This window comes from Chenopodium album, chromosome 13, assembly GCF_948465745.1.
Source record: "Chenopodium album chromosome 13, dcCheAlbu1.1, whole genome shotgun sequence".
Lineage (NCBI taxonomy): Eukaryota > Viridiplantae > Streptophyta > Magnoliopsida > Caryophyllales > Amaranthaceae > Chenopodium > Chenopodium album.
This window is the reverse complement of record NC_137846.1, coordinates 16,244,302-16,256,236: the sequence shown is the minus strand read 5'-3', so window position 1 is coordinate 16,256,236 and position 11,935 is coordinate 16,244,302. Positions and strand designations below refer to the sequence as shown.

Here is an 11,935-nt window from a genome sequence, read left to right as displayed (position 1 = left end):
GAAAATATTGTTAATTACTACCTTTAGAGGTGATTAAGTTGTTTGATTACTATCTCTAGTCATTTTTTTTATGGAATCAGCCTAATTATGATGTCACTTATCAACTGAAGTGTAATTTATGACTCATTAATCTCAATTTTGTGGCATATGAATTACTTTATTGACCTGAAAATGTAGAAAATTGTAATTTATGTCATTTGAATCCCATTTTAATCACTTATCATTGGTTTTTCTATACTAGTCTAAGGGTCTGTTCTCATACGTTTATTTTCAGTTGGTAGCTTCACATTGAAATCCTGTAAGTAAGAGAAATATATTAGACAATTGCACAACAACAAAAAAAGACATTGAACAATGAACATACATCATCTAGCAAGATATTTGATGCATCTAGATAACGATACAAGACTTGTGATTCAGCATCGTGAAGGAAAGAGAGTCCTTTCGCAGCACCTATAGCCACTTTCATCCTTGTTTCCCAGGAGATTGGTTGAATTCCCTCTACATTCATATTTTCCAACAAACTATATCAAGACTCTAATATAGCAAATACCGGCAATTCTTCTAAGAACAATTACACTCATAAATTACAAAATTAAAAAACTATCAGCAGAATAAGACACTTACCTCTGAACAAATAGTTTTCTAGGCTTCCATTCGGCAAAAACTCGTACACCAGAAACCAATCTTCACTATCAACGCGATATCCAATGAGTTTCACTAGATTGGGATGATGTAGTTGGCCAATATAGTTCAACTTTTTCTGCATCAAATAAGCTATGAGGAAATATTTCGGGTAAGAAGTCTTAAAGTGAAGGGAACGAACACAAAACATACCAACCACTCCTTATCGCCCTTGAAACCTTCGGATTTAAGGTGTTTTAAAGAGACAGGAATTCCAGGTTCAGGGATTGAAGGACGGAGAGTCTGCTTATCAATCCACCCCTTGAAAACTATATCAGAATATTCACCTCCTTCAGTGAGACTGTGGGAATATTCGATGCCAGTCGCAAAGTCGTTGCAGGTGAAGGCCTTTAAACCAGGAGTAGACAATGTTTCATCATCAGTTCTTTGAGTAGGAATACTTTGATTGCTGCTTTTAACATTTGTTGCTGAAACAATAGTGAAATTTTATTTCTAACAGAAATAAAAACAAAAAATAAACTTTTTACTTCTCAAATTTTTGCATCAATATTTAACTTTTCTACCAAATGTACTCCCTAAACATGTCCAAATAGTATTCACATACAACTATATGTCTATATGATGATTTAATATTCTAATACAACATTCCTATTTAGAATTAATACTAGTAAGTGAAATTTTGTTGAACCCGTCAATTTGATGAGATATAACAATGTTACTACTTACGAAGAGAGTTTTCATAAACGCCACCTTTTTTTTAATACGATGCATAATAGTCCCTAAACTAAAGCAAAGGTGCATTAGGCAGTTAAAAAACTCGATCAAGAATATCGATGCAAATAGACTTCAAAGCTTGAAAGGTCTTGGTATGACTGATACATTAATACATGAACTTTACAATGAAGCACCCCTAGGAGACTACAAAGTCTTGGACAGTTTGGCTACAATCAAACAGAATCACAAAGTCTTGACATAATCTAATCAATCTGACAAAGGGTTTTTTTTTTTTTTTCTCTCTCTTTTGACAAAATCTGAGAAGTTGTTAGCTTCATATACAGAACAGAAAATACAATTAACAATTAATTGGGGCAATGGCCATTTATTTTATCTCATATGCTTAAACCAATTAAGCTAGCACCAATATACAAGACTAATCTCACTATCAAATATCAAACACGCCTTTTAACAAAATCAACTAAGACCCTCAAACACGTTAACCAGCATATTCTAAATGATCTCAAATCTAAATTAATCCTTAAGACAGGACAAGGGAACTTGTTTAGTTTTCATGAAAAAAAGTCCTAGATAGTTTAATTGGCGTAATCATCCATCCTTATATTACATCAACTTGGCGGATCACTCATCTAACTTGACATCCAGCTCTACAAGTCACCGCTTGGGAGTAGAGAGGAATATAAGGAAATCCCCTTACTCCCAAGCTTACGTAGTTGGTGGAAAAGAGGAAGGACCTTACTGAATCGACACCTAAATTATCGCTTGAGAGTAGAGGGGGAGGTAAGGGAATCCCTCTACTCCCAAGCATTTTGTTGTTGTTGGGACTTAAACTCGTTACTTCAAAGTAACAAGATGAATTCCCTACCAACTTCACCAAGCAAAAGGTTGGTACTTTGTATATGTATATAATAGTATTAGTTTCTTCTTAACATTCTTATTTCTAGGAAAGTAATACGAAGTAGAAATTATGCCATACCAGAATTGGGATTAGAGTTGATAGACTTCAGTGGTGTAAAAGTACTCATACAGTTACACATTCTATATATCCAACAATTGAAAGAGGGATTGATAAATGAAACTTGAAAGTATTAGTTGACACGTTTTAATAACGTCCAATTATAGATCGAAATGACAAGGAGTGAATTGGGTAAGAAGCTTAAGTTATATGTAGCAATGGAGGATTATTTGACAATTTCTTAGGAAGGAAAAGCATATAAAGTCTAAAAGAAGTTATATTTAGAAATAAAAAATGATTAGATTAGCATGAATGAGTACATTAATTTATAAATTAAGATTGACTACATTGACTAATAGTAATGAATGGGAATGGGAATGGGAATGGGAATGGGAAGAGAAGGACAAGCTGGACAACCAACTCTATTATTCAATCAATTAAGTACTCCCCACCATGGGCACCATCCCACGGCCATTTGATTCTTCCACTTCCGTTTTTGGATTGTAGTTTGAATAATCCGATACACTACTACGGAGGAGTACAATCTTATTTTTTGGTGTCAAAAGCAAACTCGACCTGATCCGATTCGAAACTCATCTGAAAAATATCTTATTTAAATTCGACTCACATATACATGGTGGACACAATAATTAAGCATGAATCAAATTTTTAAAAAATTGACCGAACCCGGCCCAACTTCACCAAACCCGATTCAGACGCCTGAATTGACACCTTTTATCATAATAAGGCTCTATTTATTTTATTGAAAAACAAATTTTTTAGAAAAATGGTTCTCCAAGGAAAATTACAATTGTGAAAATGGTTTTCCTCCATTTGTATCCTTGCAAGAAAAATTGAAGAGAAATGGGGACTATGTTACATGGACTCGGGTACGTGTGTCGGACACGGACACGTGTCCGATTCTTCAATTTCCAAAATTTTAGGACATGGGGACTCTGTCCTATATTTGGACACGGGTGCAGGGACACAACACTTTCATTTTGTGCAAAAAAAAATATTATAAGTAAAAAAAGTTAAAAGTGAAGAGGTTGAGTGGTTAAAAAAACTAATAAATGTCGTCAGTAACTACAACTTTCTATCCAATAAAAATATTAAAAGTAAAAAAGAGGTTGAGTGGTTAAAAAATAAAATATAACCAAAATGAAGAGCATCACACAGCTGTCCACCCTACATTTTTTTTTATCAATACAGTTGTCCCACTTACCACAAAACCTCGTTCTTATCACTTTATCAGCCCTCACCCCTCAGTCTTTCACTCTCTTCTTTCACTCTCTATTTCTTTATCATGCATTCATGTGGTTGCTACACGCCGACAACAATGGAGTCCACCACAAAAATCCGACCAACTCACGAATTCAAGATGTTTTTGGGGGGTTTAAGTTGTCTATCGGTCGAAAATGCGGAGTTTTTATACTATGGTTTATCCCCTTCCCCTCTCTCTGAAGTGTCCGAGTGCAAACTACTGAATCTGACGCGAATTTCGTGTCCACGTCCGCGTCGTGTCTTGTTGACACGGACACTCTGGAATTTCAGCCGAGTCCGGTGAACATAGAATGGGGAAACAAAAGTGAAAGGGAGAGGTATGACCGTATGAGATGTAAAGAGTAGGAAGAAGAATGTAGCATACCTTCATTTCAAAAGGAAAACATTTTTCACTCTTGAGAAATTTTGAGTATAGTTGTAAATATCTTCTGTACAAGATATTTATAGTGATGACTAGGACAAAGTTTGTTAGGCTTTTCTGCATTTCTAGGAAAGTTGTTAGAAGTTAGTTGTTGTAATAATAGGTATTTAAAGGCTGTAATAATCAAATGAGTTATCATTTTACACAATTTTAATTCCTCTTTATAGATGTTTCTCTCTTTTCTCTTGTTCTCTTTCTCTCTTAAATATTTGATAATTATGAAGTTTCACATGGTATCACAGCAATTCCTGGTGACTTTTTTTATTTTCTTCTTCTTATTTCTTATTTTGGTCGTTTGATTGAACGAAATATCTTTTTATTCAATCAATTTTTCAATTGTTATTGCAGTTTCTTGCGATTGCGATTTCGATCTCTTCTCTCTTCGATTATTTGTTTTCTTGAGCTTCTTTCGAGCTTCAATTACTTGATAATGGCACTTGAAATTTCTTCACAGTCAATCAACAATGGTGTTAACTTCAATGATCCTTATTACCTTGCTAATGGTGATCATCCAGGAATGCAGCTTGGGAATAATATTCTGATCTTACTGGCCCTAATTTTGTGAATTGGAGTTGTAGTGTAAGAATGTCATTAATTGTGTGAAACAAGTTGCACTTTGTGGATGGATCTCTTACTTCTCCAAGTATTGATCATTCTAATCATAAAAAATGGTTGTGTAATGATTACATGGTTATGTCATGGATTTTGAACTCTATGGATAAGAATCTAGCTGAATGTTTTATGTTTGTTAATTCTTCTACTGAATTATGGTCTGAAATTGTTGAGAGGTTTGGACATAGTAATGCTCCTCAATTATTTGAGTTGCATAGGAATCTAAATCTTGCTGCTCAGAATAATGATAGTATTGTTGAATGCTATGGAAGATTGAAGAGATCTTGGGATGAGTTGCAAGTTTTGGAAGGTTTTCCAATCTGTACTTGTGGAGCTTTGAAGAAGTGCAGTTGTGGAATTCGGAAGAAGGTCTTTGAAATGGACCAGAGCGAAGGAAATTAATGCAATTGTTGTATGGACTTAACAAGAATTATGATCAAGTGACGACTAACTTGTTAAGTTCAGATCCTTTGCCCACTGTTAACAAGGCATATCATACATTAAAGCAGATTGAGCAACAGAATAAACTCAATCCGACTACTGCCTCACTTGAAATGAGTGCATTGAATACAAATTTTCATAATTCTTTTCAACCTAAGTTGTTTCCTAAACCAGTTTTTCAGCAAAGAAAATACAATTTTCAGAGGATTAAAAATGATATTGTCTGTGATCATTGCAAGAAGAAAGGTCATCCTATTGATAAGTTTTTAAGCTATATGGAGTGCCTAATTGGTATACAGCTCAGAGGCTAGGGGAGGTGTAAAGATGGCTGCAAATGTGTCCAATGATTCTGGAATACTTAGAAGAGCACCTACAGATCATTTTGAGTGTAGCAAGGGTTCTAGATCAGGTATTGGTGGTTTTGGTCCTGCAAATGATTCTTTTGCAGGCACAACTACATCTATGATGTACAATGAATTCATGAAACTCATGCAGACTAATTCTCAAATGGATAATCCTCCACTACTAAAATTCGGCCAAATTGCGACCGTCTCTACGGTCGCTAAAAATAATTGCGACTGTCAACAGTCGTAATGTGGTGGTTGTTATTCACGTGGTCGCAAAAAAATATTATTACGACCGGTTGACGGTCGCAGGTTTTTTGCGACCGTTTTTATTATTTTCAACGACCGTTTGGAAAACAGTCGCAAATATTAATAATTGCGACCAGTTTCATCAGCGTTCTCAAAATTGGAATTAGCGACTGCCATAAGCCGTTGCTGAATTTTTTTTTAAAAAAAAAAGAAAAAGAAAAATCACACCCACCCCTGTACTTCACATCTAGCCTCACCAACCCACTGAAACCACCTTTACCCACCACCACTTCCCATCCTAACCACCTTTACCCAACACCACTGCCCACCCTAAAATACCACCAGCCACCCCAAATCACCTCGAAAACACCATCAGCCACCACGAAAACTCCAGCCCACCTCAGATTCACATCCTTTTCCCACGAAAACCCTAATCAGCCACCACAAAAGCCACCCGTAAACCAAATTAACAAAAATTCGAACATGAAAATCAAACAAAATAAAACCAATTAAAATTAACGAAAATCAAATCTAAAAATAACAAAAATCAAACAATTACACTTCGAATATCAAACGCAAAAATTAATGAAAACTAAGCCACAAAATCATCAAAAGTACCCGAAAATCAAACCCAAAAATAACCAAAAAAACAAAATCAAACTCAAAAACAAACGAAAACAACCAAAAAAAACAAAAAAATTAACCAAAGGCACAAAAACATACCTCAAACTTCGAATTTTACCTCAAATTTGGTTTAATAAGGCCAAATTCGACCATGTAAAGTCTAAATCTAGAATTTTCATGGTCGAACTCGACCTTAATAATCGTTAACTTGTTTACACCATCACCGAACTTGCCAAAACCGGACTCAAACTCGCCAACACCAGACTCGTCAACACCGGACTCTTTAAAAGGAGAAAGAGAAGAGGAAAGAGATCGAGGAGAAGAGGAAAAAGAAGAAGGAGAAGGGGAAATAGATCGGGGAAAGAAGAAGAGGAAAGAGAAGAGGAAAGAGAGAGAGGGGAAGAGGAGAGAGGCGTGAGAAGAGAGAGATATGAAAGAAATAGTAGAGCGGCTGTACACTGATTAGGGTTAGGGTGTGCACCTCTTTTATACCACCCTTTTTTTTTTAAGAAAAAGCACTTTTGCGACCGGTATTAGTGGTCGTAATTTTGCGACCGAATCTCAAATGGTCGCAATTGTAGCATTTTGCGACCGCTATTAACGGCCGCAACATCATTACTTTAATTTTGAATTATTTTTGACATGTATTTTATTTTTAAAAATTATTTAAATACCTTTGCGACTGTTTTATAACCCAAAAACGGTCGCAAATCTGCGACCGCTTTAAAAACGGTCGCAATATTGCGACCATGTAAAAATCGGTCGCAAATTTCATATTTTGCGACCGTTTTCATGACGGTCGTAGAAAAACGGTCGTAAATTGGCTGAATTTTAGTAGTGCTCTTTCATCTGAGGTTAACTTTGCAGGTGTAACTATTGCTTCTAATGTAGATGCTCTAGTTAATAATTTTGATAAGTCTTGTTGGATTATTGACACCGGTGCTACTGATCACATGACAAGTAATCTGGAATTGTTTACTTCATATAAGTTGCTTTAAAATCTAGTCAAAGTTGGTTTACCAGATGGAACTATTAAATCAGTGCTTTATGCTAGTAGTATATGCTTAACACCACAAATTATTTCAAAAAATTTCCTTTATATACCTGATTTCAAGCATAATTTGTTGTTAGTAGGAAATTTTCTTGATCATAATCATTTGTGTGCTCATTTTGAAAAAAGTTCTTGTTTCTTTCAGGATCTTGTCACTAGTCAATTCAAGGCTATTGGAACAAGAGAATCTGGTTTATACAGATTTAGTTCTGTTTCTTCTTTGTTATCTTCTGAAAATAATAATAGCGTTACTTCCTTTGTTCATAACACTATTACTTTAGTTGTAAAGCCTAGTGTTGGGCTTATTCATGCTAGACTAGGACATATTTCTGCCAGTAAGCTAAATCATGTAATAGTTTCTATTCTTGGTAATAATAATGGACATAACTATGATTTTACTTGTGAAGCATGTGTAATGGGAAAAAATCATAAATTTCCTTATCCTGCTTCTGTTTCTATTGCTTCTGCCCCTTTTGAGTTGATTCATGTGGATCTTTGGGTTAAATATAGAAGACCATCCTTGTATGGGGCTACTTACTTTCATATTGTCCTTGATGATCACACTACATTAACTTGGACATATCTACTGCATGATAAGACTCAAGTATGTGGGGTTTTATTAGCTTTTCTTGAGTATGTTGAGAATCAGTTTAGGGTTACAGTTTAGCCTCTTAGAAGTGACAATGGCACTGAAATTATTCAGGATTCTTATAATCAATTATTGGCTTTGAAGGGTATAGTTCATCAAAGGAGTATTCTTGATAATCCTCAACAAAATGGGAGGTTTGAGCGCAAACATAGACACTTATTAGAAACTGCAAGAACTTTGAGAATTCATGCTTCTTTGCCTTTGAAGTTTTGGGGTGAGTCCACATGAGTTGTTGTTTGGGAAATCTCCTAATTATGGGCATTTAAGGATGCTTGGATGTCTTTGTTATGCTGCTCAGAAAGTTGGTGACAAGTTTGAGCCTAGCTAGAGCTAGGAAGTGTGTGTTTATTGGGTATCCATATGCTTAGAAAGGATACATGTTTGATTTGGCTGCAAACAAGATTATTTTGAGCAAGGATGTTGTATTTTGTGAGACTCTTTTCCCTTTCCAGTCACCTAAACCTATAGATGTTGTTCCTGTTCTCCCTGTTATGAATCCTGCTCTTAATAACTCTCAACCTATATCTTCTGATTCATTATCTCAACCTTACAATTCTTGTTGTGAGCACAATTCTAGTGATCAAAATATTTCTTCTTCTAATTCTTCTACTCCAGATTCTTTTTCTTATTTCCTCTGATCATTCTCCTCCTAACACTCCTTCTCCTCCTATTGTCAAACAGTCTTCTAAACCTAGACAGATTCCAAAGAAATTTGATGATTTCCAACTCACTATATCACCTTCTTTACAGACAGGTTTTGGATTTAGTGTTTATTCTGAGCCTGCTCTTGCTTACATGCATGGCACAAGATTCATTACAGAGTCTAAAGGATGTATTAACCACTTTTGAGCCTAGTACATATAATCAAGCAAAAGGATCATTCAGAATGGGTAGAGGCTATGCAAAAGGAACTTGATGCTATGGAGAAAATTGAGACTTGGGAGCTTACATAGCTACCTTCTAGCACTACTAGAAAACAGGCGATTTTCGACCCTGTTTTCTACGGTTTCCGATGGAATTCCGTCGGAAACTATCGTCGTAAATGTATATGTAGGAAAATCGACCTTTCGTAATCACTTGTATGACGGAATTTTTCCGTCGGAGGATATTTTTCAGCCCGGAATAGTTCATCGGAAATTTTCAACAGATTTTTTTTCCGCCGGAGATTTCGTCGGAAAAAGCTGCAAAAAAAAAAAAAAAACCTTATCCGCCACCTATATCACCACCTCCAGCCACTCCCTAACTCGTAACCCCTCGCCACCCAAAACCACCACCTAAACCCAAAACCACCACCACCTAAACCCAAAACCCAGATTATCAAAAATAAAACCCCTTACCACCACTACCTTAAACCAAAACCCAGAAAATCGAAATTTAAACCCAAAAAATAAAACCCCAAATTAATCACCCTTACCTTAACCCAAAACCTAGACAATCAAACACAGAACCCAGAAAATCAAAAATAAAAACCATAAAACATCGAAAATAAAAACCCTTAAAAATCGAAAATAAAAACCCAGAAAATCGAAAACAATAAAACAAAAAAATCGAACACATAACCCCCTAAAAATCGAGAATACAACCCTAAAAAATTGAAAATAAAACCTAAAAAAAAAACCACATAGATTTATCAATATAAACCAAGAAAAACGAAAAAAAAACAACATACCTTTCCTTCTATCATGTACTTTGGGTTTACAAGGTCAAGGCCATCCATGAAAACAATAGATCTAGTAATTTCATGGACGAATTTGACCAAAAAAACCATACTTCATTTTAATTTATGCTTGAATATCATGGGAAGTAAGGAGAAAAGAAATGAGAGTTGTGTGCGATGTCGGCCCAATTGAAAGTAGAATTGAGGAGAAAGAAGGGAAGTAAGAAAAACAAAGGAGAAGTGAGGGGAGGTGAGATTCAAAGAAGATGAGAGGAGAGAGAAAAATGAGAAGTAAGGAGAGAGAAAGAGAATCGTGAGAGAGAAAGAGGAGAGAGAAAGAAAAATGAAGGGCGGTTTAGGTAATTAAGGTTTTCAGCTTTTTTTACTAGTTCCCAACCCTTTTTTGTGCACATTTTTTTTCTTTTTTTAATATATTTTACAACGGATTTATATTCCGTCGGAAATTTACGACAAATTGTTTGAATTCGTCAGAAATATCCGACGGAATAAAAATCCGTCGGAAATGGCGAATTTTCCGATGGAATTACGCCTCCGTCAGAACCGATCCGTCAGAAATTAGCTGTTTTCTAGTAGTGTAGAAAGAAGGATATAGGCTCTAAATGGGTCTATAAAACTAAGTTTAATTTTGATGGTACAGTGGAGAGGTACAAGGCAAGAATTGTTGGTAGAAGTGATAAGCAAATTGAAGGCAAGGACTATAAAAACACTTTTAGTCCAATTGCTAAGTTTACCACTGTTAGAGTAGTTATTGCATAGGCAGCTTCTTTTAGTTAGGACATTCAACAGGTTAATGTCAATAATGCCTTTCTAAATGGTTTTCTTGATGAAGAAGTTTATATGAAACCTCCTCAAGGGTATACTAAGGCTGCTCTTGGTCAGGTCTGTAAGCTGAAAAAGTCCATTTATGGACTAAAACAGGCATGTAGGTGTTGGAACATAGAATTGAGCAAATTTATGCTTGAATATGGGTTTTCTCAATCACAACAAGACTATTCTCTTTCAATCATGAAGAATTCTACTTCCTATACAGTTGTGGTGCTTATGTAGACGATTTGTTGATCATTGGAACTGATGCTGATGTGATTCAGCATCTCAAGGTTGCCTTGGACAAAGCTTTTACAATCAAGGATATAGGCAGTCTTAAATACTTTCTAAGTATTGAAGTTTCTAGATCCAAGTCTAGGATACTTTTGAATCAAAGAAAGTATATTCTTGATATGTTGAGAGATGCTCATATATATGGAAGGGTGCAACCCAACCAATTTCCCTTTACCAAAGGGTTTGAAGTTGAGTGTGAATGAAGGTGTTATATTGGATTATCCTGAGAAATACAAGAAGATTACAGGGAAGCTGTTGTACTTGAATCTTACTAGGCCTGATATTAGTTATGTAGTAAAACAATTGAGTTAGTTTCTACATAATCTTAGGGATCAACACCTTTCTACTGTTGTTCATGTCTTAAGTTATCTTAAAGGTACCCTGCATTATGGATTAATCTATCCTGCAAAGACTGATATGAAGATTAAAGCCTATAGTGATGCTGATTGGGGTACATGTGCTGATTCAAGAAGATCTTTATCAAGCTATTGTGTGTTTCTTGGGAATGCATTGGTTTCATGGAAGACAAGTAGAAAACTATTTCTAAAAGCTCAACAGAATCAGAGTATAAAAGTATGAGCTATACTGCAAATTAAGTAATTTGGTTAGAAAGATTACGTACTTCATTATCCGGGTTTTTCAATTGAGACACCCATTTCTTTATACCGTGACAACATTTCTCCATAGCAAATTAAATTGCAGAAAATCCTTGTTTTCATGAGAAAACAAACATTTGAGGTCCAAATCACAAAATCTGGATGTTCATTTCATCAGTGAACAAGTTCAGTCTGGCTTTATTAAGCTTGTTCATGTGCAGTCTTCTTTGCAGATTGCTGATTTGATGACTAAGGCATTGAGATCTCATCAGCTTAGGTTTCTCAGTTCAAAGATTGGCATTGTCAGTCAACCTCTTGCTCAAGATTAGATCTTTGCAGCTCCATCTTGAAGGGGGGGTGTTGAGTATAGTTGTAAATATCTTCTGTACAAGATATTTATAAAGATGACTAGGATAAAGTTTGTTAGGCTTTTTCGTATTTGTAGGAAAGTTGTTAGAAGTTAGTTGTTGTAATAATAGGTATTTAAAGGCTGTTATAATAAATAATCAAATGAGTTATCATTTTACAGAATTTTAATTCCTCTTTACAGATT

General features: G+C 35.3%; 2 protein-coding genes across 2 annotated transcripts; one reads left to right on the top strand and one right to left on the bottom strand.

The window, feature by feature from the left end:
* Nucleotides 1–242: 242 nt before the first annotated feature.
* On the bottom strand, nt 243–2,682 carry LOC145575303 (putative serine/threonine-protein kinase PBL3). Its single transcript, XM_081633187.1, has 5 exons — nt 2,357–2,682; nt 838–1,112; nt 628–763; nt 365–501; nt 243–296 (listed from the first exon to the last, which is right to left on the bottom strand). The coding sequence occupies exons 1-5, from the start codon at nt 2,415–2,417 to the stop codon at nt 243–245; spliced, it is 663 nt and encodes a 220-aa protein (XP_081489313.1). The 5' UTR covers nt 2,418–2,682.
* Nucleotides 2,683–4,727: 2,045 nt separating this feature from the next.
* Nucleotides 4,728–5,054, top strand: LOC145575302 (uncharacterized). The gene has a single exon (XM_081633186.1). It carries the CDS (start codon nt 4,728–4,730, stop codon nt 5,052–5,054), a length of 327 nt encoding a protein of 108 aa, XP_081489312.1.
* The last annotated feature ends 6,881 nt before the right edge of the window (nt 5,055–11,935 follow it).

Coding starts and splice junctions, on each gene's coding strand:
- LOC145575303 (XM_081633187.1), bottom strand. CDS start 2,417: ATGTGTAACTGTATGAGTACTTTTACACCACTGAAGTCTATCAACTCT. Junction 764..837: donor AGGGCGATAAGGAGTGGTTG/GTATGTTTTGTG, acceptor TATTTGATGCAG/AAAAAGTTGAACTATATTGG. Junction 502..627: donor AGAAAACTATTTGTTCAGAG/GTAAGTGTCTTA, acceptor ATATGAATGTAG/AGGGAATTCAACCAATCTCC.
- LOC145575302 (XM_081633186.1), top strand. CDS start 4,728: ATGGTTATGTCATGGATTTTGAACTCTATGGATAAGAATCTAGCTGAA.